At 33.3% G+C, this 24,227-nt stretch overlaps 1 protein-coding gene across 1 annotated transcript in view; it reads right to left on the bottom strand.

Moving 5' to 3' along the window:
- The window catches only part of dally (division abnormally delayed protein), a 106,084-nt gene that overhangs the window by 9,682 nt on the left and 72,175 nt on the right, over positions 1-24,227 (bottom strand). The window contains exon 5 of the mRNA XM_034331177.2: positions 18,917-19,197. Within this exon, the coding sequence (XP_034187068.1) occupies positions 18,917-19,197 (281 nt within the window). The remainder of the gene's footprint in view (positions 1-18,916; positions 19,198-24,227) is intronic.

Here is a 24,227-nt window from a genome sequence, read left to right as displayed (position 1 = left end):
CGTATAGCCACCGTGTTCCCCGTTTTTCCTCTGTTGTTAGCACATATGTACAATTCTTTGTACCTAAGGAAGTAAGTTCAGAGTAGGTTTCCCTGGGAAAAATGGCACTGCAGGGGAATCTTAAGGTTCAAACGATGTGCCATAAGTGTCATTTTGCAATACTTCTATGTTAGACTTTCCACGTTTCAAAATCTGCTATTTCTGGTACCATAAATTGGAGAAACTTTAACAGTACTGACATTGAGTAATATTGGCATACGTCAAAGTTATATTGCTTTCATATCATAATATTAGTGTAGAAAAATTTTTAGATTCTATATTAATAATTTTTATAAGAACAGTGGAAAATTTAGAAGATGAAAATAATATAAATTACAAAATTAAATTAAAATTGGGGCTCTCTCCTCAAATCAAATAAATGATAAAGTGTTTCGAAAACCTGCCAATGTCCTGAAATAATCTAATATTTCGGGCTGGTTTGAAAACAGTGTAAAATATCATTGGCAACACTTACGGGATTAGCAATTAACCAGAATAGCAACCACAACGTCATCCCGGTGTATAAGGTAATTCCATTGGCATTAATTCACGAATTTCCCAGCAGAGAGATGCTCGGATCTGTGATTCGTAACCAATGGAGAGACCTTTTGAATTATACACGAAGGCGGAGATCCAGGGTTTTCAAAGTGGCTCGAATAACGTGTCTGAGCCTCGCCACCGACGGTATTGAAATATTAATCCAACGTAAAGCATGTGCTATCTCGACTTCATGGAAATCGATCGACATGTATGTGTTTCTGCAAAGTTGCATAATGCAACCTACTTTTAGTTAACGATACATTATAAAATTCATACATTGATTAATGAAAACACTGCAATTAATTTTAGGAACACGCGACATTAATAAAAGAAAAAAAAATTAATTAATTTTTGTATAAATTTTATACAATTTTAGGCTTTTATAAATTTAAAAACTAATACCTATAGCAAATGAAAATGAAGACAAACGTAAAATTAAAATTAAATTTGGAATGGTATTCAAAAATTTTCCATTATTTTTCATTTGCTAATAATTTGATGAAATTGAATTTGTAGCATCAATCATCGGCGATTCCCATGACAGTTCATATTGTTTTGAATACATCTTATGGCTGAACTCGACTTCTATAGCTTCTCGAGGGGTCACGTAAGAAACATTAATCTCGTTCAAGCGTAATACCCGAATAATCCCCGACGTATTGTGACAGCTTCCCCAATATTGTGGGAGAAATGTCAGCATGATTTTAGCGAATGATAAAGTCACTGTAGGACAACCGAATCCTCGTAATAGAGATTTCGTGTACCTATAATTGAACATCATAATTTACTATCAAGTACCATCGTTTCTAATTCATTATTAATTATCAGCAACAGTAACAATAGAACTATTCTGAGGTGATAACGACGACGACAAGAACTTCTCTTCATTGAATAATTAAATCAGGTCCAAGATTATCCTCCATTATTTCCGGAAAGTAATTGCCTGCTGCTCGCATGACCTGGAAATGTTGTTTGCCCTGCCCAAATTTGCGTTCGAATCTTCCTGCTAAAAGCAGGAAGCAGGTATTACCTGAATCGGAACAGTTGCAGGAAGCTGGTTCTTTCTTCAACCTGGCCAACCTTCAATCACCGAGATGAAAGGTATCACCGTTGCATTTGCAGCCATTGCGAAAGGCTCGTTGGTGAAGTTTCGATACACGATGAAAGACTAAATTTTGCTAATAGTTTGCCAAGCAAACTATACACACGATGTCAGACACGATGTGCAAAATCCCAAAATTTCTAACGGGAAAGAAATGAATTGTACTAACTCATAATCTGATTGAAATCGACTATTCAAAATTGACCTATGATATTTAATTACAAATTATAGTCTTCTCATTTAAGGCCTGTTAGAAAAATAATGAGACTGATCGAAGAACCAAGCGGCTACATTTTTTTTAGAAATTGAAATTTTATTATATGTTTAAGAAAAAATGTTTTGACCAGCTTTTTTCAGTTCCTTAAAATTAATTATATTGTTTATTTATTAATTTATTCTATATTAATTCAAAAAGTATATAATATCTTTCAAGTATCATATTTGATGAATTGACTAAAATATCTGCAAATATACTTCTTATTGTTGGTATATGATAAAATAAAATTTTTGTATCTTTAATTTAAATTATACTTTATTGTTTGCTTTTTTCTGCTTGAAATAATGTTTTATCTGGAAACTAAACTGCTATAATTAAGAAAAGAATTATACTATTATAATGATAATACGTGGTATTTATATTAAAATTTATTCTTGACTGTGAGTAATTATTTCCATTTCAAAGTTAAAGTTTCAACTTCTACCCATCTGTTACAGGAATGGTTAGTTAATTGGAGTTTAAATCGCATATTTTAAGTCGCAGCTTAGCGAAAATTTGTTTCTGTTTTAACACACATCCTGTGTGTATGCTTTTTAGCTCATTAAAATTGTACGTTTATTATCAAATGGCAACATTTTAGGTTCGATAATTACATTTAACAGAAGTTGCACGAATAATTTAAGATCATTATTTCACAGGAAATAATAGTTATTAAGATGCCTGAATTAAAAACTTGATCCATATTTTATGATTATCTAAAAAAATGTAATATAAAATTACTGAAATTAAAAAATGCAGTTAAGAAATATGAGAACAACATAATTTATTTTCGAGATTTTTAAAATATCATCATTGTTTAATCAAATCAAAAAATATCATCATTGTTTAGTCAAATTATTCTTCAGAAAATGTTGCTGAGTTTTGCATATTTCATGCAATTTAAGTAGAGAACTGTTGTACAAGCGCGTACAATGCTTGCTTTCTACTTTAGTAGAGTTAAAATTTATGAAACATATATCACGAAACATAGTTACGGTTTGCTACTTCTGAATAGCGTGCGCAAGTAGCATTTATCACAGACGAAGATTAATCTCCGAAATATATAACTTCATTTTTGCACCAATTATAATGAAACGTGTTTACTTTCTGTTTGCGTTCAAACGACAGTCTTCACGGTAAGGATTGAGCAATCACCGAATACAATTTATACAGTCACTTACAAAAGTATCCAAACGATTGTATTCGAAACAATTATCAAATAATTAAGGAATCTTATCAAAGATTTAAGGAATCTTTTTTACATTCAACATAAAAATTGATAAATTTCTATCAGTGTTTTTTATTTCACAATTTCAATTTATTAGGTTGGTAATTAAATACCCAATCATCGCATTTTCTTCCTACAGAATTGTCTATTAAAATTTATCAAATAGCAATTTTCAATCGAATGAAATACCATTTGGGTCAATAATATTTCGTCATATTTCTATTAATCTTTCAATTTCGTTATTATTAAATTCGAGTGATTTGGAAGGAAAATATCTCTCAATTTAATATTTTCTCATATAGAATCATCGTCCCTCCCCACTGCACCTCGATTATTGAGACACCCTGCATTCGTTCCAATTGCGTGACTCTCACGGTGGATCACCGTTCAAGTGTTTCCAGCTCATTTACGAATAGTTCTCGTCGTTTCGCCTGGTATATTAAGACTAGAGAGACTTTCGATGCCACCCAAGCGCGAAGACGGCACCCCTTGCTACAAAGGCACCAGTAAGAACCCGAATTCCTTTCCGTCATAATTAACGACACTCCACGTAATTAACTGCTCATCTTCGATCCCGATGACCCCGCTTCACGACGACCGACCTCCACGAGAAAATCTTGGTATAGCAAAGGGGCACGTACAGGAAGGTTCGGGGAAGGGAGGTTCTGAAAGAGCTGCGAAAGAAAAAAAAAGATCGAAAGGGATGAACGACGTAGGAGAAGAGAATGGAAGAGGATAAGTTTCGTAAGGGTGAAATAAGGTGAGAGAAGGATGAAAGAAGGACAGGGTGTGCGAAGGCAAGTTGCGCCCACGGGATTATTAATCAACGAGCAGGCGGCGGCTCTTTAAGCTAAACGTCACACCGAAACCAACCAACCCGGACGATGATTACTCTTTCTAGCTCTCACGATCTCCTTTTTTTTTCGCCTTTCTTCTACAGCCAATCATCCGGTGACTTGCACGAATATTAGCCTTGCAACGCGATCGATTAAAGGATTTGTTTACTTTTTGCTGGAATATATTGATAGTACTAGGTATTGTACAGGGTGCTCCAGGTTTCTTGGACAAAGCGATTTATTTTTCAAGCGATATTAAGAAATAAGTGTCGATTTTTTATAGCAGCACAATTTTTTCATTTTTCCATTTTTCAATCAAAAATTTCGTGATGTTACAGGGTTTTTAAAAGATTTTAAAATACTTTATTTCAAAGTTTCAAAAAAATTATTGAACGTATGAATTTACACAAAGATTTTAGGTATCTATTAATTTAATGGTAAGTAGCTAATAGTTTTAGACAAATGAAGATAAGTAAAATGAATTAATTCACTATGAATTTATGAGCTGATTATGAATTTCGAAGTGAATTTATTATTCTATGATCATTATTATTCTTTCGACCGTAAATTATCTAAGAGATGACTGAAAAAACTACCTCAGTTAACTTATATTCATACAACAATGTGTGTCAAAAAAGAATTCCAATATACAATTCAAAATGATCAATTAGATATTGATATCTCATATGTTATTTCTGCCTCAAGAATGGTGTGGAATTAAGAATTCCAGGTTCATGAATTAAAAATGATTAAATTTACAATTTTATTCCTACTGTTCATGCATTCGTAAATAATTTCATAATTAGAGAGTTTAGTAATTGATTAGTACCATTAGAAACTCCACATATAGCATTTCTATCTACGAATAATGTAACATTCTGATCGTTATCTCCACCATCAATTCTGTTATTATTAAGTAATTCAATAAATCAATGTCTTGGAACCGGATGAATATTTCATTTACCATTATCATCATCTATCCTTAATTGATAATGATTCAAATGCTCGAATAAAAAATACCATGAATATGTTATAAAATCAAATTAAAACTAACAAAAAATCAATCACCACATTGTTGCATGGAGCAAAATAAAGATAAGTGTTCGTAGAATTACGAGGGGAGATTTGTCTCACAGTTTTACTCTTTTTTATTCATTCTATTTGCTGTGACCCGCGATTATTCAGCGTCGTGTATTTCTTTCAACAGACGACAACGTATTTGATGCTTTTTCACAAAAGATTGTATCGCGCGATTGATACTATCGAATCCTGCAAACACCTCTTTATTTAGAACATTTTTCGACCCATGATAAATGTATAATTCGACAGCAATCGAACGGAAAGGGACAATTTATCTACGTTCTCCATTATTTGAAATTTCGCTTTCAATGTACACATAACAGCAGGTTGTATCGTCGTTGAAAGCATTTTTGGTGAAAAGCTTTAACGCGAAAAAGTGCAAAAATACTACGAATTTAAAGGAAAATTTTTCATTTCAAATAATATTTGGCATTTAGCGAATCACAAACATATTGTTACTCAGTGATTTTGAATTTTAAGCAAGTGATATTTCTTTAAGGAAAATATTTTGATACCTGAACTAAAAATTATTAAAAATTATTCAGTTTAATTTTTAATTGATTGCAGTTGCTAATTTCATTTTTAAAGTTCTCATTTTTAAAGTTCTGATCAAAATTTATCAAACACTAAATTGGACGTTCATTAGCTGTGCTGTATCTGCATGTTGTATTATATTACCAATTACTATTGCTGCAGAACATTCTAATTGAACTCGGTGAAGGAATAATAGGTACACGAATTTAGCTCTAATCCATTGCGCGTTACAACTAATACTCAATCATTTTGTATCGAACATATTAATCAGAGCTTTACGTAGGAATTTTCGTTAAATTCTGAACTTCAAATTAATGTAGCATAAGTACTATTTTTCGATACCTTTATGTTGATAATCAAATCGTGTTGGATTTTCGATATTTCAAAATCGACCATTGAATGCCATATCCATTCAAATCACCAGCTGTTTAATTAATTTCTAGAATTTCGAAAGACCAAAACACCTCTGAATATAAACAAAATACGTAGTTATATAACAATACGAAGAAATTAATATTTTTAAGAATTAAGAAATTCAAAAAGAAAAAAGTAACATAGTGAAAAGGTAATTAAACAAGAAACTAATTAAGAATCTGAAAAAGTGATTAGATCATCACTAAACATAATCAAAATCAAATAATCAATAATGCAGAGAAAATATTTCTGAAAATTACAAGAATAAAAGAGTACAAGTCCAAAGTTCGCATGCAAAGACTCTAATGATATTAATGGCTCGCGTTTAAACGAACAAGAAACCGACCGACAATCTCCAAGATGGAGAGATAGAGAGGGTTACGACAGAACGAGGTACGTCTAGAATCTATAAAAAGGGCCACCTGTTCCGTGTAAGTATTAGCTGGAAGCGAGAAACTAGTCTGGCAGACTCGAAAAGCTGAACTGGACAGTGTCGTATAAATCGCGGACGATTACCGCGCAGACAGGAATGCTGTTCGCGTGCCACAAAGCTCGGAGCAGACATCTAACATCTCGCATTGGAAATCTAAATGAAATTCGATCGGACGAGGAAGCCCGAAGCTTTCCACGATTCAATCCTCGTAGCCAATCGAGGGAAAAGTGAAACCGCCTTTCTCGGCCCTCCACGTAATTCGATTCGATCTTCCTTCAGGGCTGTCTTTCCCTCCCTCCTACGCCCCAACGTTTTACCCTGCTCCCTTCGCGCGAAATAATCCGAGAAATATAATTCCCCGCGAGCAAAACCGCCCGCCAAGTTTCATCGAACAAAGTGGGAAACACGGACGATGCATTCTTTGAATCGAACCGAGGGCCGTTGCGAATCGAACGATTCCTGAAGAGGAGCGGCAAATTGAACGACCTCAGGTCATAGAAAGAGGGGATCTTTTTCGTAAATTGCTCCTTCTATGGCAGTTGGTGAAAGAAGATTTCATGAAAATACGTGAGCTGATTTATTCATATGCATTCGAATATTAGAGAACTTTTCTGGGAGATGTGCTAAGTAACCTTAGCTTTACTAACTGTAGAAGATATTTTATTTATTTTAACAATTTCTATGCAGCCATAGGAATTATTTTGCATAAATATTATTATAAAAATAATTTCCATTGTGTATTAGATTTCTATAATTCCTCATAGTAATGAAAGGGTTAAATAGTTTTTTTAATAATAATAATATCACTTTCCAAAAAATTCTAACTTTTTCAAAAATATTTGTAACCATTTCTATTAAAAAAGAAAATAACCTACCCTTTCACTGTTATACAAAAACGTAAACTCATTACGTGTACAACCCCATAATACAATTCCAACCCATTCCTGAATGGTCTAACCAGTATTTCTGCAACGTAATTTACACATTTGCATTTGTACAGGTAATTCAATAGAGGATCGTTTGTTATCGACGACAAACAATTATTATAGCCATTACCAACGAAATGAATTGTCGCTAAATGAAACAAATGATATTATGCGGGATAATGTGGTAATCGATTGGATTAATTTTGTCCATAGAAATCCATGGGTTGCCATTATACAATAGTTAACGTGACGATAGGCCATCTTTCTTTTCGTTTAACCGATTCCACTTTCTGTTGGCGTCGACAGTTTCTTTTTATATATTGAACGATCTGTGAATAATCTTGGAACGAGCGGGGCTGTCCGCAAGATTTATTGAACGAATTCGAAGGCGTTACAGGGAGAAAGATATCACGAAAAGGGGATGAACAGTGAATTCTGCGCAGACGAAGCAACACGAAACTGGCATCTGCTATGAATTATATTTCAAGAATATCGCTTTATTCATTTTATTAATAGATTCAGAGTTTTCACGGAAATATGTAATCGAAGGAGTTTTTCTTTATTCAATAGTGAAATTAAAAGGTGTAAAAGATTTTAATTATAAAATTTATTAACTACTGAGATAATATACTGAATATAAAAAACAAAGCTATTGTTCTCGATATTAAGTTTTTATTAATTTTCACAGTAAAATATTCAAATACCAAGAGAAAATTATATTTCATTTATTGGTACAGTTTCAATCACTGTGTCAAGTGATCTAATGATCGATTTTCTGTTTCTTTTTTTTATAATACATCTTACAATAAAAAATTTATAATTAAAATAATTGTTTTATCTTATTCCTTTAATTAGAAATTAATTTTCTTTTATTAATATTCCAAGTATGTAATACAGTAGATTTTCGTTATATTGCTGCTGACGGGGTGTAGGGGCAAAAAATTTGTCAAGCTTCCAAATTTTCAATTCGAGGTAAAAATGGGAGATAAAAGTGTAACATGTTCATAGGGCATGATGGTGAAAGAGTGGCACAAGAAAATTTGTGCGAAGGTCAAATCGCTCACGTGGCAATATAAACGAGAGTCTACTGTGTAACGCTATTACCAGTAAAACATCGTTTAGAAGATTTACGATTACACGTGACAATTACCATACTATTAACAAGATTGAGAATCATCTCTGCCATTCGCGTACCTTTATCACCCCCTATCTCTCTTTTCTCACCGAAAGGTTAGAATATAATCTCAGAACGAAAGAGGTTACAAGATTTATGGAACCAATCGAACGGTGGAACATCTCTTGTATCCTCGCGTAAGGTATTGCAGAATCAGATCGAAACACGATAAAAGAAGATTGTGGAATTCGAAAAGATAACAAAGAACAAAAATAGAAAGAATAGAAAAGAGTTCTTTGCAAACGTTTGTACATTTATTCAAAAAAAAAAAAATGAAAGAAATCTATTTTATGCATCTTGTTAAAATTGTTGAAATTATTTATTGTAACAGAAGATAATTAAAATATAAAATTTAAAATTAATCACTCCTAATTTCTTTTGGGTTAATAATTTGTTACATGTTCGATATTTCTTAATTTTTAATTAGCTGCAAATTGATCATGTGTCAAATTATAAATTAATAAAACCGCTTATTTATACAGGCAGCTTTGAACTTTACAGCATACGGATTAAAAATGAAGGGAGATATTTTTTAACACGATGTTACGCTAGTTGTAGACATAAAAATGTACGAGAAAAGTAAGCCATAAATTTTCGGAGATAAATGAACGGAATGTTGACGTACCATTCATCACTTTTTGCTGCTCTTCACTATGATGCATAAAAATGTTTCAGCATTCCTTTCGCATTTCTATTCACGAACATTTTATTGAATTTAAATCGTTCTTTAATTTATCAAATACATTTGCTTTTCTACTTAGAGAACAATTCGTGTATTATTAAAATTGGTAATTAAATTCGATTTGATTAATAAAATCGTGTTTTCGTTTTTACTTATTTATTTTACAAATAAAAAACATTGAATTCAAAATCACATGTTATTTTTTAATTTTGAAAAAGAAAATATAATTTGAAACAATAAAAAGTATATTTCTTATTTAACACCTATCATCAATTTTTCTATCAAATAGTTTCCAATAATTTATATCAATATTTTTGTGTTAAGACTGATAGCAAAGTTTTTAACGAATCTTTTTCGTTAAATACTATTTTTCTTTTGTTTATTGTGAAAACCATGTATGTTAGAATTTATTACTTAACTGTAAAACAGGACTGACACGAATTAACGTGGACATCCTGTACAAACTAACCAGTCTACTGTGTTGTTTACTTCTCACTAACAACTTTTTGTTGTGCCACTTCATGGATTTCTTCACACAATTACAGGTCGGACAGCGTAAATTTTTAATTGAAGCTGCTACAGGCGATTTAATAAGATAACACCGATTAATGGTAGAAAATAATAGCTATCGAAGGAACCTGTCACTTGTAACTTTTTATATAACTCAGCCTTGCCAACAGTACATCTGTTATTTATAATAATTGTCGATGTCGTAGAATAATCTGTTCGATCATCCTTATCTAAGTGATTTGCATTAACCGAACGCTTGCTACTTGCTTCATTTCTGAATTAATGACATCCTGAACAACTAACCGAGCAATTTTATCACGTTCGTGGGCTGATTTCTAATTTCCAGTTTTTTTTTTTCTGCATAATCAACGAAATAAAACTAGTTATGATTACCATATTCTTATGGGTTTCAATTAATTTGAAATTGATTGCATATATTATTGGGGAAAGTTTTATGTACATATTAAGTGCAATTATGATATTATTTTATTACTTTCATGCATTTATTAAATAATGCAATTATTGAATTTCATTTTAACCCTAAAAAGCTATCATGAAATGTTTTTAGGGTTAATATTTGATTTTTAATTTAAACATTTAAATACACCGTGACAAATAATATCATATAAATATTAATTCTTGCAAGGAAATTTCAAGCAGAAAACTCGTGTTACAATCGTTTACATAGTGTGAAAGATGTTCTAGGTCGAAGGGAGAAATAAGCGAAGTACGTAATTGAAAGTATATAGATCTTTCTCTTCAGGTAGTTCAGGTACTTCAATTCTCTTCGATAGCTTCACTCACTAAACATTTAAACAATCAGCCAATGCAAACGAATTGATTATTAGTAAAAATTAGATGTTTCGATTTGAATTTGATCTATCTGACCCGATACTTCACATCGTTAATTGAAATTTCTTGAAGATACTTATAATGTGGTCTGTGAAATATGTAACTATTTCGATTATATACTTTAATAGCAAATACTTGAATTCTGAATAATCAACTCTAACGCAATCTTATAAGTCAAAGTTTGTGTAGCGTATGAAAATTTGTACGTAAGTACACTTCGCGATCAATTCAGGCTTCCCGAAGGAAACGATGATGCTCCGGATTCCCATCCTTCCCTCTAGACATCCCGAGGGAGAATGACGATATAGAGGAGAATGCCCCATATATATAGGTCTGTGGCACCCCCCACTACTTGCACATAAACGTTTAAGCGGGGAAAGAATTATTATTTACTTTGGTACTCTTACCTTTCAGTTATACACTATACTAAATTTTATAATATTTAATAATTAACAATTATATTATTTTGTTTCTAAGCCCTAATATTAATATTGTGAAAATTAAAATCTCTAAATTAAAAAACTAAATCACTAAATAATACTAGCATAGAATTTATAGGGAAGAGAAAATTAAACAATAGCATGTCGAAATGGTGCACACCTACCTAATAATTATTTTCAAAGAAACTAGGCTTTGTAGTTTCATTTTTATTCTAATTTTTTTCATCATTACTCTGTATGGCACTTTGAATGGCGATTACGGTTAAAAACAGGTTAATAAGTGGAATCATAATTTCAAGTAATAATGAAAAATCGTGTAATAAATATTTATAAGTAAAATTGCACGAGCTTGGAGAACGATAAAAGACCGCAATGCGGAGGTACTGATTTGACGCAATGGAAACAAGAAGGGAAAAAAAAAAGGCCACCAATAAATAGAGTACATATGTAGGACGGTGGGCCAGCGAAAAGTTTGACAACGAGGTCAACGAAAGTGAAAAATGGAGCAATAAGATGCACAAAATAGCTGCGTAGTAAAATACGAAAATAGGAAGCTTTAAGGCCGTATTGCGCATGCCAAATGATATATTACGTTCGCATCAGTATGTATTTTCGAACAACTAACGTCTGTCTTAAAGTGGCATCTACAAACTCATTCTTCGTACGTAATAAACACCGAGTCATTCTATAAATTAATATGGTCATTCATTTCGAACGAAGACAAAGGATCATTCATTTCAAACCTTTAAACAAAAAAATTAGCAAATAATTGCTCATACTAAATATTAATAACACCTAACTAGAAAATACTAATAATAAAATATTTCCAAATAAATGTACTAATGTTAATGACAGGGTCTCCTTTCCCTATGATGTAATTTTCCCTAGGGAACCCTATGCTCGATGCTGTACTCGGTCAAGGTACGATAATCATCACCTTCCCAAGAAACCTACCCAATGATGAACCAATCTCTGATTCGTATCGCCGTGACAAATGATAGTACGTATGAAAGGAAAGACGAAGAAGCAACCGGAGCTTCTGCAATGGTCATTCGAGGCGGTAACGCGTGGGTGGAAGAACAAATAGAGTGTCGAAACGCAGCTTTGCAGTCTGACACGATAGAAATAAGACGGTGGATGGTGCAGAGGGAAGGCATCGCGAGAAACTATCAGATGGGTCAGGGGATGCGAGGGAGGAGAAGAGAATCGGGGCAGCCTGTGGTACGCCGAGCCGCCAAAGAGTCTGGCAACGAGAGCAAACGGGCGCCGCGACGTCGCCTACTTTCCTCTCCGTCCTATATATGCATACGTTGAATACGTATAATCACTTGTGCATACGCGTGCAAGCGGTAGAGAGGAAGTGAAACCGGGGCAAAGGAATCGAGAGAGATGTAAGGTGGACCGATGCGTTCGCCGCGAACGTGGCCAAACGCTTCAGCTACGAGGTCACGATGTCGCAAGATTTCCTATGCTATTTTTCGCTCGTTTTCCATCCTCGTCGCTCTTTCTCTTCTATAGCATCGTCTGTTTCTTTCTCTCTTACCGCTCAACCCTTTGCTTTGCAACACGGAGTCGTACCACTGGTACAGCTTATGACTCGGACGTGACAAACGCAGGTCGCATTTGTAACACAATTCAATGGTAATTTAAGTTGTCGCTATTTTTCAGGGCTTGTTAACTCTTCCCCTATTAATGGAGTATGTTATGGCTCTTAAAAATGTACTCTTAATTAGACGATTTTAACACGTTAAATGCCATGGAGACCACTGGCATGCTTGATAAATAATGTAAAATAGCATATAAAAGATTGAAATTAAAAATTTGGAAATTATTCCTATTGTTACTAATTAGAACTTCAATACGTCCCCCAAAGCAATGCCCATTTTTATTGTGTCAGTCAAAGTGTTAATGATTTTCATATTGTAGACAGTTTGCTTGTATTATTTATGTTGAAAATATTAAGTTAAGTATATTTATTGGTGATGTTATTTTCCATTGTCATAAGGTAAATGAACAATCTCACAAATTTTTTTCTTTTTTTCTTCATTCGTCTTGTTATTGTCACTTGAGTACGAAAATATAAATATATTAAGATAAATTGTTGTATCTCATTATAAATAATATACATTAAGTAAATTAAAATAATATCCAATTAAATTTTGAGATTCAATACCGCAATCGTAATTTATAACTCAAGTGTTTTTCCAACGTTTATGCAAATTAGAGTTAACAAAAATAAACGTTTTGTAACTGTCGTACCATTGCCAAGTTTGCATCGAACGTTCCTTTCAATTTATCATACTTGTACAGATACTTCAAGGTGTTCGACACGTGATTCATTATAATTTTTATTGCAACTTGCATCAATTTGTTACGTATAACAAAATTTTTAGATTTATTAAAATTGATTTTAAAATTAAATTTAAAGAAAATTTAAAGACTTTTAAACGTTTTGAATATATTATTGTGTATACATTTATTTTACACGTAGTTAATTGCATAATTAATTAATTTCTTTTCAGTTTTTATGAAATTTTAATAAATATTCTAAGATCTTAGACTAACGGGGGATGCCGAGTTAACTTGTCATTGGGACATACAATTTTCCTACTTCATATAACGAGTTAATTCGTCATCGGGAAATGCATTCCCAGTGCACATAACATGTTAAATCCTCGTTGGAACATCGTGTAAACTTAAACTCGATACACTTTTAAGTTTTTAACTGGTGACGACGAGTTAACTCGTCATTGGAAAATCCTTCCCCAGTGAACATGACGAGTAACCTAGTCATGGAACTTTGAACCTAACCCACATAAATTCAATTTAACTTGATATAATTTTAGCCTTTTCGACTGGACGTGACGAATTAACTCGTTATAATTCATTTGGCGAGACGCGTGAAAAAGCTTTTGGTACATTGGTTCTCCAGTTAAAGGGTTATTACTGTTTCATAAAAAAAAGAAAAAATGAGGGAAACTACTTTCGTGTTGATAGAGGTCTTAAATAGCGTACGAAATATGTCTCTGTTTATAAGTTGCATGAACTTTCTACAGCACCTAATAGATAAACGTCACGTCTCGGTATAAATGAAGCTCTTTGATCTCGCTTGTTTCCATTCATCGGGCATGTTTAAAACCAAGTACAACAGTGTCATTTTATTTGCGATAATTACAATGTTTGCATTGAAAGTCCTCTTAGATACGATACGAAATCGTACGCGATACACGTTCCTCCCCTTTTATTTATCCATCTTCGCGATTTAGCTATTCTTTCTTCGACGGTGACGTGTGCAGAATATCGTCTTCTTCGAACACTTCACATTGTGCAACATGTGGCGATTTTTCTTGCCTCTCTTTCTTCACTTTCATTTTTCTCCTGCGGTTTCGAAGTCAAACACGTAACAAAGAACAGAATCAAACGTGCCGATGCCTGCAACCGACAGCAGGTACGTGTCTGTTTTCCCTCGACAAAATGGGAATACTGTTTTGTCTCTACAGTGTTTTATATTTTATTTTGCGCACACGACAATGAACGTTGCACTTCGTCATGTTTTGAATAACAACATTGGCAATTGTTCATTCAGCAACAAGAAAACAAAGCCGAGTCTCTGGTTTTGTATCGGCAACAAACAATCGTAAATTTTAACCCTTCGACAAGATTTTGAAATATTTCAATTCCGTTGGAAAATATTGGCCGTGTGTATATAAATTTGAATACTGCGGTGACCACCGTCACTATAAATTTAGTATTAATATTTAAAAGAAAAAAATTATAGAAAAATTCAAAGTATTATATTAATTTCATAAAGTAACAAGTGGAAAGCCTAATTTCCCAATTTTCAACCCCTTCGCTACGGTTGTCCTTGCCGGAAACAATTTTGTTTATCAAATTTTAGTTGTAGCGAGAAATATTTTGGCGTAGGTATTATATGAATATTTTTGTTGCATGTTTGCTATTGAAAAAATATTCCAAAATAAAAGAGAAATTTGTGCATGAAAAACTATGAAAAATTTCACCATTCCTTTTTCATCGTCAATCTGTAGAGAAATAAATTGAACTTCTGTCAAAGGACAGAGAGTATAAAAGAGTTCACACACAAAATTCGATTTTTTGTTTTACCAAAATCAAAAATTCTGCAATCGTATACACCGTTCATTCAAAAGGCACCTTTTTCGAGAATACATGTGTTTTATTCAAGTATTGATTTGAAAGAAAAGTAAAAATATATGTTCTAATAAAATATCAAATTGTACTGAATTGTAATTTTAATTAAAAAAATATTTAATTCCAACTTGATAATCACTTGACGTTTTAACTTGACTTCACACGTTCGTTCTAATTAGCAAATAATAAGTTTCGTTTTAATACCATTTACACGAGAACGTTGCATTAATGGTGCAAGTAAAACTGTTGTCCAGAATGATTTACATTAATCACAGTAGAATTTGCATGCAGTCGCCCATTCTCTCTCGACGCGTTGTTTCGAATGGGAACGATTCACGTTCTAATTACGCTGTTACGAGATGCAACCGAATTCAAGAATTTTTACACATCGGTTCTCTCTGTTATTATTCCGCTCGCGATTCCTTTGCTGCATGATTCAAACCGCCTGCATATTAATTGAAATGTCACGTTCAAACGATTTTACGCGAATTTTCTTTTTAGAATACTTTACAATTTATTTTAACCCCCTATGGACCAGTGTAACTTTGAGGTAATATATCAAATTCAAAACTTTTTTTGCTTATGTAACATTGTAATCTACAAATATTGTTCAGAGGAATGGTATCAAAGTTCATTTTCCTTTTTGCCTAATTTTGTTAATATTAATGTTAAAATTGATCCTTTAATGTAAAAAAATTCTTATTAATTTTATTTGAATTGATATAAAAAATTACAATAAATAGCATTTGCAAATCTTACTGAAACAGGCATAATTTCAATTTAATTTTATATTTTATATTATTTGCATTTTCTAAATTTTAAACTATTACTTGAATAGTATCTTTCAGTGTATGAAACATTTTCGTTTAAAAAGTGATACGCCTAGTTTTAAGTAAAAATTTCGTTGGACACATTTTGTAGGTGTAGATCACGATTGACTCTGCACTCGGTTGACAGCCTTCCCGTTTCAAATTTGCACGCGTTTAAATAACTTTGTCACTATGCGTCAAAATGTCTTTGTTCTGTTTTTGGAGCACGTTTTTCCTTCTGCATATGAAACATTTTGACGGACACTTGATACTCTATAGTATCAAATATAAACCAGGTCACATTTGAATTTGAAAAAAATCATTTTGATATTACAATTCTGTATTGTGTTATAGAATTATTTATTTTATTCCATACGATTAATAAATATTTTTTTGTTTAAATCTCAGAAATCCTAATTTTAATATCATAATTAAGTGGCGTGGTATAAAATATATTATTTATTTTATTTCTTGCAATTAGTGAACATTTTTTTATAAATCTTAAAAATCCTATAAATTTTTTGAAACACCCTCTATAATTCTGTCCAAAAAATCTTTGCAATTAATATGCTAATTTGTGTCTGAGAAGCTCACACGATGCACGTAACGCCCTTAATTGTACAGACGCAATACACATCCATAAAGGTAAAAAATAAAACGGTGAAACATGAGTCGAACATTACAAATTCCCGCCTTGAGTCGGCGTAACTTTGTTCGAAATCCAAAGTCCAGTCACGGGATGCAAATGTCTTTGCTCCTCCTCTTTGCACTTCTGATGCAGCTCATTTTTGCCCGATGCGTCTACCACGGCGATTCTATCGCGAGCTAAAGCTGTTCGCCACTCGCCTTTGATAGGGAGAGACAGATCGACAGAGAAACCGAGAAAAGAATCAACCGGCAACGAGGAGAACCGTGTACGTGCTTGGAAATCGTTCCGGAACGATGACTCGATCATTGACGAACATGTTTCAAGCATACTGTGAACCAACACGTTTCTCTTACGAACCCTTTCCAATGGCGAACCATTTATCGATACGCGATGCACCTGTTCTCCGGCGACGAAAGAAGAATGAAACGAATTATTCATAGACGGAATTGTCTTCAGAAGTTTTCTTCTTTTGCATTTTTCATGAAACTAGGTTTCTTGACTTAACTAAATATTCAATTTCTTGTGAAAATATTTTACTTATTCTACTATATTTTAATTATTTTAATTATATTTTAATTATTCTACTTTTCAAAAATTTACTATCAGGAAGAATGAAGAATTTGATACAAGATACATGTAAAATGTCATTTTTTCAAAAAAGTGACATCTGAGGTCCAGATATATGTTTCCAAAAAATCAAAATTTTTAAATTTTGCCTATTTTTAGATATTTCAGAACGGCGTATTTGAAATTTCAAAAATTATGAAAACCCATACTTATCAGAGCAACATTGGACAATTTTGTTGTAAAATTAGTGGCTTTAAAATTTAAATTGTAAATCATTGATTAAATCAACAAAGACTCATCTCCGTTATTCGAGGGTTGAATAGTGAAATCTCCTAACGCGTTAGTAAATCCCGTATTTACAGCCAAGTGTAAAAGAGGTTCAAAGCATCATGTATTGTCGTTCGGCGACGTTTTGTCGTTCCAAGAAGGATCGACGACGTTAAAAGTGCCGTGGCTCGTAAAAGTCCACGTACGAATTCGAATACGACTTTAATGCTTCCGTCGCCGAAGACATAAACTGGGAATACACTCGAAGCAGAAGCGGCTGTTTATCACGACACTTCACAAGATACCGGTCCTACTTTTATGAATTACCCTCTTCGATAAAAAGTAAGTTTCACTTGAAACACTTTTCGAATAACAAATAATTTGGAACATAATTGGGTGAAAGGATTAAAATGAGTCATTCTGTATGTACCGGTTCTGTTAAACGAATGCAGTCATATGCAAATTTGCTAAAATTTAAATGAAGTACCCTAAAGTTCAAAATTCTCAACTATTAATGATTTATATTTTGAAAATAAATATTTTTTTAACTTTCTGACTGCTAAATATGAGGGTGAGTACCTTCCTCGTAGACTTCCCTGGGGAAAATGAAATGTAACGAATATTTTCCTATATTTGTATCTATTTTCCAGTTTACCACTAAATTTTATAATATTTAATAATTACAAATTATATCATTTCTCCTAATTAATTTCCTATTTTTTAAAAATTAACATCATCATAGATTTATTCGAATAATAAAGTTTTTCGAATTTGATTAATATTTTTACTTGCACGTTAAAAAAACCGTGATATATAGTTACTCTTAAGTGATCAGAAACTGGGTCCTTGACTATATGCAATTAGTAACAAACACTGATAATTTCTAGGTAATCATATGTACCAGATAGAAACAATCGCCAAATATACATATCGACACCTGATATGAACAACACTAACTTTTACTACATTGCTTTTTAACTATAATACAAACGTATTTGAGAAAATTTTCTTTCTGTCCAGGAATTATTTAAAAATGAAACATTATAACTCTACATTTCTTAACTTTTGTCTTAAAAAAGATTATATATTGAATTATAAAAAATATTTTGTTTAAAATTTAAAAATACTCAAAAGAAAAGAAAAAAGCTATACTCAAAAGCTTGTTACACTAGCAGATGTAAAAAAATAGAGTCAATAAATTTGTAAATCGCTCTTCTATAAACCTAGCATAAACTAGTTACAATGCTGATCATATCAGGTGACGATATGAGTGCAGTCTACACTGACAGCCTTTACTGGAGGCACATGTGCATCCGCAGCAGTCAAAGGGTTAACCACGGTGCATATTTTTCTGAGGATCTCAAATGAACGTGCAGACAAATATGAAAGATAAAACAACAAGTGTACTCACTCTCCGACGCGTTCGCCATTCCAGCATCGTTTGTCAGGATACTCTTCGCAGATCGTGTCGGCCAAAGTGCCGTAGAAGGTCCTTGATCTGACGACACTGGCCAAGAAATTACCCAGCTGCACGTACAACTGAGTTGGTACTGTTCTATGCGTGCCAGCCGATGCAGCTGCGTGCATCTCCAAGTTGTTCGACGTCGATTTCCCCGTTGCAGCTGCATCCGAACCCGTAACGGACCCTTCGTTCGATGGCTGCAGCTCCGAACGACCGCACACTTTTCTCACCTGAAACACGTCAACATATCTTTCTTTACCCTTCTGCAATTCAAGGTTCAACGGGCTATGATTCTTGTGTTAAAAATAACCCTTTGATTGTTCTTTCGCTACGGCGTCTTTTCTTGCTTTATTGCACGTTCAATGGACAGAAATTTTTTTCGTAAATTGATTGGCTCGTTGAGAAATACGAGATGCTTTAAGCTTGGAAATTTTGTTATGGGTTGTTGATGGAAAAGAAAGGGCGTTACGGTCTGGGATAGTGTTGATGGGTTAAATAATTTAGTCGTTTGTCTAGTGAATCTCTTTCTTAGTGAATCTCGATACTGGCTCGAGGAAAGCTCAAGTTTATCTAATATTTTGAAAATACTTTTATTTTCTATTATTTATAGCTTCAAGTAAATAATACGAATATTTCTAATTAGATAAATAGAATAATTATCACTAAATGTAGATACCTGCATATTTTAGAGGAAGAAATCGAATATCAGCAATAAAAGACTTATTCAAACTAATTTAAATATAATGAATAAAACGTGTATACTACCAAACACAATAAAAATGAATAAACTGAAAATTGTATACAATCAAGCATACGGAATTTAAACTGAAATATGTTTCATTTAATAACAATATATTAAAAGAACAAAATTATAAAACAATATAACAATTTATCAATTGCACACTTCACTGAATAATATTAATAGCCTTATAAATAATCATTATTTAATAAAAAAGAATTTTATGAATAAAACGTGTAGTGTCAACCAGACTCAATATGAAGTACAATATAAATGAATAAATTGAAAATTGTATACAATAAAACGTATGGAATTCAGTTTAATAACAGTATATTAAAAAAAGAACATTTTTTTCAAAACATGATATTTCCAGAAAGGTTTCAAATAAATACTTCAATGAAGAAAAATAATGGCCGTATAAATAAACATTATTAAGAGAGAAAAAGAAGTTCTTTTACATTTTGATGTTCTTGTAACTACACTTCAATTCTGGTTTCCAACGAAACGTGTAAAGCAGTAGGTCGATACAAAATTACCATGTGCTCAGCTAGATTGAACCCTTTCACTCGTTGAAATATGAATGCATTTATCATCGTACAGCTCGTCAGCGGGTACTTCAATTTTCTCAATAGCGACATCGGTGAAAAAAGAATTCGCGGTCGATGACTTGCCGCAGATGGCGAATGCAATTAACTTTTCGCCATCTGCAAAAAATTATGTCGAATTTTCACCGACTTAACATTTCTCATTCCCTGAAACGGTTCGCGTTTCACGGCTCTGTTTTCCGGAAATTAAACGAGTCCCGCTCGCGTTCACTGTAAAATCGTCCATTCGTCACGTAACCGACACTAATGTATTCGTTCGCAAGAAGCACGAAGAATTATCATCACCACGGTATAGAGCTTATAATTTACGAGTGTCAAGCGATATTATTATCTTCAATCGTGTTTTCCTTTTTTCTGGAAAATCTAGTCATGGTAATTTCATATCAATATTTATAATGGTAAAAATGTTGATGACGAAGTAGATTATGTTAAGTCGAAACGAGTATATAAGTGCTAGTTATTACTTAAGGTTTTATTTTAATGAATTTAGAGTAGACATTCATTTAGCGAAGTAATTAATTTCTCTAAAGAAGTGAAAAGTGCTCTTTGTAGTTGGGCTTCCAAAAAGTATACGGGTTACTTGTGAGATATCCGGGTAGACAAAAATTACCCGGGTACCCGAATTACTCGTTAGATACCTGAGTACTAAATGTCAAGTACCAAATTTTCCACTTAAATTTTAGTTGATTTCTGCAATAAACAACCCCAATTTTGCCGAATAAGCTAGAGTCTACTCAAGGATTAATAGTTAGCTTATTTCATGGCTGATCGTATTGCAGGCATGTTCATAGAAACGTTTGCATACGCGATTGTCATTAAGGTTATCGTTCGTGCTTCCACGACCGTTTTCGTCCCAATTACTTTTTAACGCCAGCCATAAAAGGAAATAAGCCGACGGTCGAGCTTCTCGAAACGGTATAATCGTAAAACCGGCCCTGTCGTAATTAAGACGGCACGCGTGGGCGTGCAAACATCGCTCTCCTCATCTTCGTCGATTTCCTTTTTATCTTGCTGCGTTATCCTCCCCTTCTACAGTAAGATTCTATGCTTTCGACGGGATTCCTCGTCGTTTTTCCTTTGTTCTTTCTTAATGTCTGCTCTCATTCGTCTAGTGATTTCATTAGCATAGATCCTTCGACTCGTTTCACTTTATAGGGAACAGGTATCAAATTATTTTATAAGATGCTTCTGATACTTCTTGAAATTAGAGGATAATCGTTGGAAGAAGTGTCTTTCAAGAGCACTCTTATCCTTTGCTAGTAAGATGAAGTTTCAGAGGCACCTATTTTGAAATAATTTTTTATCTTGTGCATAATTAAGTATTTTTATCTTCAGAAGTTTTGAGATTTTGTATACAGGTGCTTATTATCCAATCATTTGAACGTTTTGGGTAATGTAATTAAGTTGTATAAATTAATTAAATTAACAAATCAGTCAATGTCAAATTAGGCACCGGAGGATATAGAATATTTTTTAAAATTATATTCTCCAAATTTTAGCCAAGTAATGCAACTTATTATGAAAATAAGGATATAAGGACGCGATTGCAATGAAACAGAGTCAATAATTGGCAATAGTTATTTTCTAATATTAAACGTGTAAAACAAGGATTTCCTAACGACCGAGATAACTGGATAGATAAAACGATCGTTCGACGAACGTAAGATCCGGGTTCAACAATTCTTTTTCACTTTACGATGCATTAGTTTCAGTTAAGTCGAAGTAGAACGAAGAACACGCCAATTACAGCAGCAAAACGCTTCATAATAGCTCGACGACGATAAACGGTGACCTCTTTTCTTTTCTCCGATGAAGGTTTATAATCTGCCCCGACAACCTGTCCAAGTTTTGACATCCATTTCCTGTTCGATACCCTTGATTTTGCTAATTTATCGATCATTATTCACACGAATGTGAATAACCTGTATTGTATCTCAAAATTAAGAGAGATTTCTTTTGAAAAATGTAAAAAAACTCTAAAGGTACTTTTACAGGTGATTATTAAGAAAATTATAGTCTACAACTTCAAACCAAGAACCCTTTCTTGGACGCTGGTTTCAAAAGTGCAAGACAGAATAATTACAATTACAATCTAAAATACAGAAGGTTAAAATTTTTTATTATCTACATTAAATTTGTTTGGGAAATACACACGGATTTGGAAAAAGATTAATAAATATGGTAATCAAAGTGGTATCACACGATGTTTTAGTACGCATATTTGCAAGTTACTCTTTCCTTGGCCTCCCACGCCATTGTACCGAGGAAGGAGGATCTTCCGCCTCCTCCGCATGAGTACTCGGCGTTTCACCTTCGTGAAATGAAAGGAGGCGGCCGATAACTCTACTCGAGTAGACGCGTCACCCTTGACCCGAAATATAAACTATAATAATGTATTCTCTTTCTACGCCGCGATTCAAATGAAGAAGATTAGAAGATTGAGGGATTATCTCGTGATAAGCGCACGCATACCGAACCTCCCGCGACCTCTTCGTGCCGACGTTAATGTATGATAATGGACCGCGTGGTCGGGGACTTGAAACGATTTTGTATCTCGATAGAACGATGTCTCGTAACACGAAACTGCGTGGGAGAAGAATTGTTGGACATACTTCTTCTCTGTCGTCCACGTGTTTTTTTTTTTTTACTCCTTTGTGTGATGTTTGTACTTCTTCTTATTCAATAACGTCATTTTTATTAACGCTTTGACTGTCATATTATTCATATGTGAGTGACATTCATTATTTTTATGGTACTTATACATGTATTCAGCAAAGAAACGTTTAAGATCCTTTTGATGCTCATTATTGCTAGAAACAAGCAATTTATTATAATTTATGGGGTCAATTTATCATCACTAACAAGTGTATTCATGTTGAGGAATGTACTCGTTTTATTTCAGTTATAGAGACAATATTTTGTTTTTGTAATTTTTACAAAACGAGAGCCCCAATTTTAATTTAACTCTATATTTCATATTATTTCTATTTTCTAAATTTTATGGTTCCATTTTTTAAGATTGAACTTGAATTATTATTACGATAATTTTATGTTTTTTTAATGTCAATATCCTAAATATTATTCTCATTTACAAAGTGATTCTATCTAATTTTCTATCGTTAATTAAAATATCTAATGAAGCTTGAAAAGGAGAAAAATTTTGATGCTCCAAAACGTTGCTAAAAAAGTAGGTACCTATAGTATTATTTTTAAGTTTCCTTTACGTTTTATCGATTCTCGTAATTATTTTCCACGGTCGTAGAAACGGCAGTTCGTTTACAAGGATCAGCAGCTCTGCGAAATCAGAACTTGCTCGTTATTTGATCGCCCGGGCAAATAGAAAGGAAAAGAAGAAAAAAGAAAAAAAAAATAGGAGCGAACTACTACGGGAAATCCTGCGACTGCGATATCCCCTTCGTTTGCATACTGCCGCCAGGGTGGTCCGTGAACAATCGATATGCGGTTCGATGTTACCACGAAATCGGACGGTGAGGGTGGCAGTGGTATCGATGTCGGCGATAACGCGATATCGATGGCAAGACAGTAGGGTGAATGAACGTCGAGACCGCTATTCTAGCGCAATAGAACAACCAGAGCGTCGTTAACAGGGACAATGACGTGAAATCTTACTGTTCACCGGTAACGCGATATCTCTTATGTACAGTGTTGGTTTGGTGGTTCGTTTAGACTCGCTTCCTTCCGGTCTTCTCGCTCTTTTCTCTTTTTCACTCCGATGCCACATACACCGAATAATCCCCCTCGCGCAGATGAGTCATGGGTAAATGATAAGCAAAGGTGTAAATTCGACCCCCCTGAGAGAGACAATATTTCCAAGAAATATTCTTTGGTTTTATTTAGAGGATGACATACACATAGATAGTTGTAAATAAAGAATTATTATCCATGGTGCATTATT

The sequence above is a fragment of the Osmia lignaria genome, chromosome 14 (genome assembly GCF_051020975.1).
Source record: "Osmia lignaria lignaria isolate PbOS001 chromosome 14, iyOsmLign1, whole genome shotgun sequence".
Taxonomy (NCBI): domain Eukaryota; kingdom Metazoa; phylum Arthropoda; class Insecta; order Hymenoptera; family Megachilidae; genus Osmia; species Osmia lignaria.
The sequence above is the reverse complement of the archived record's forward strand: the minus strand, read 5'-3'. Positions and strand labels throughout refer to the sequence as shown.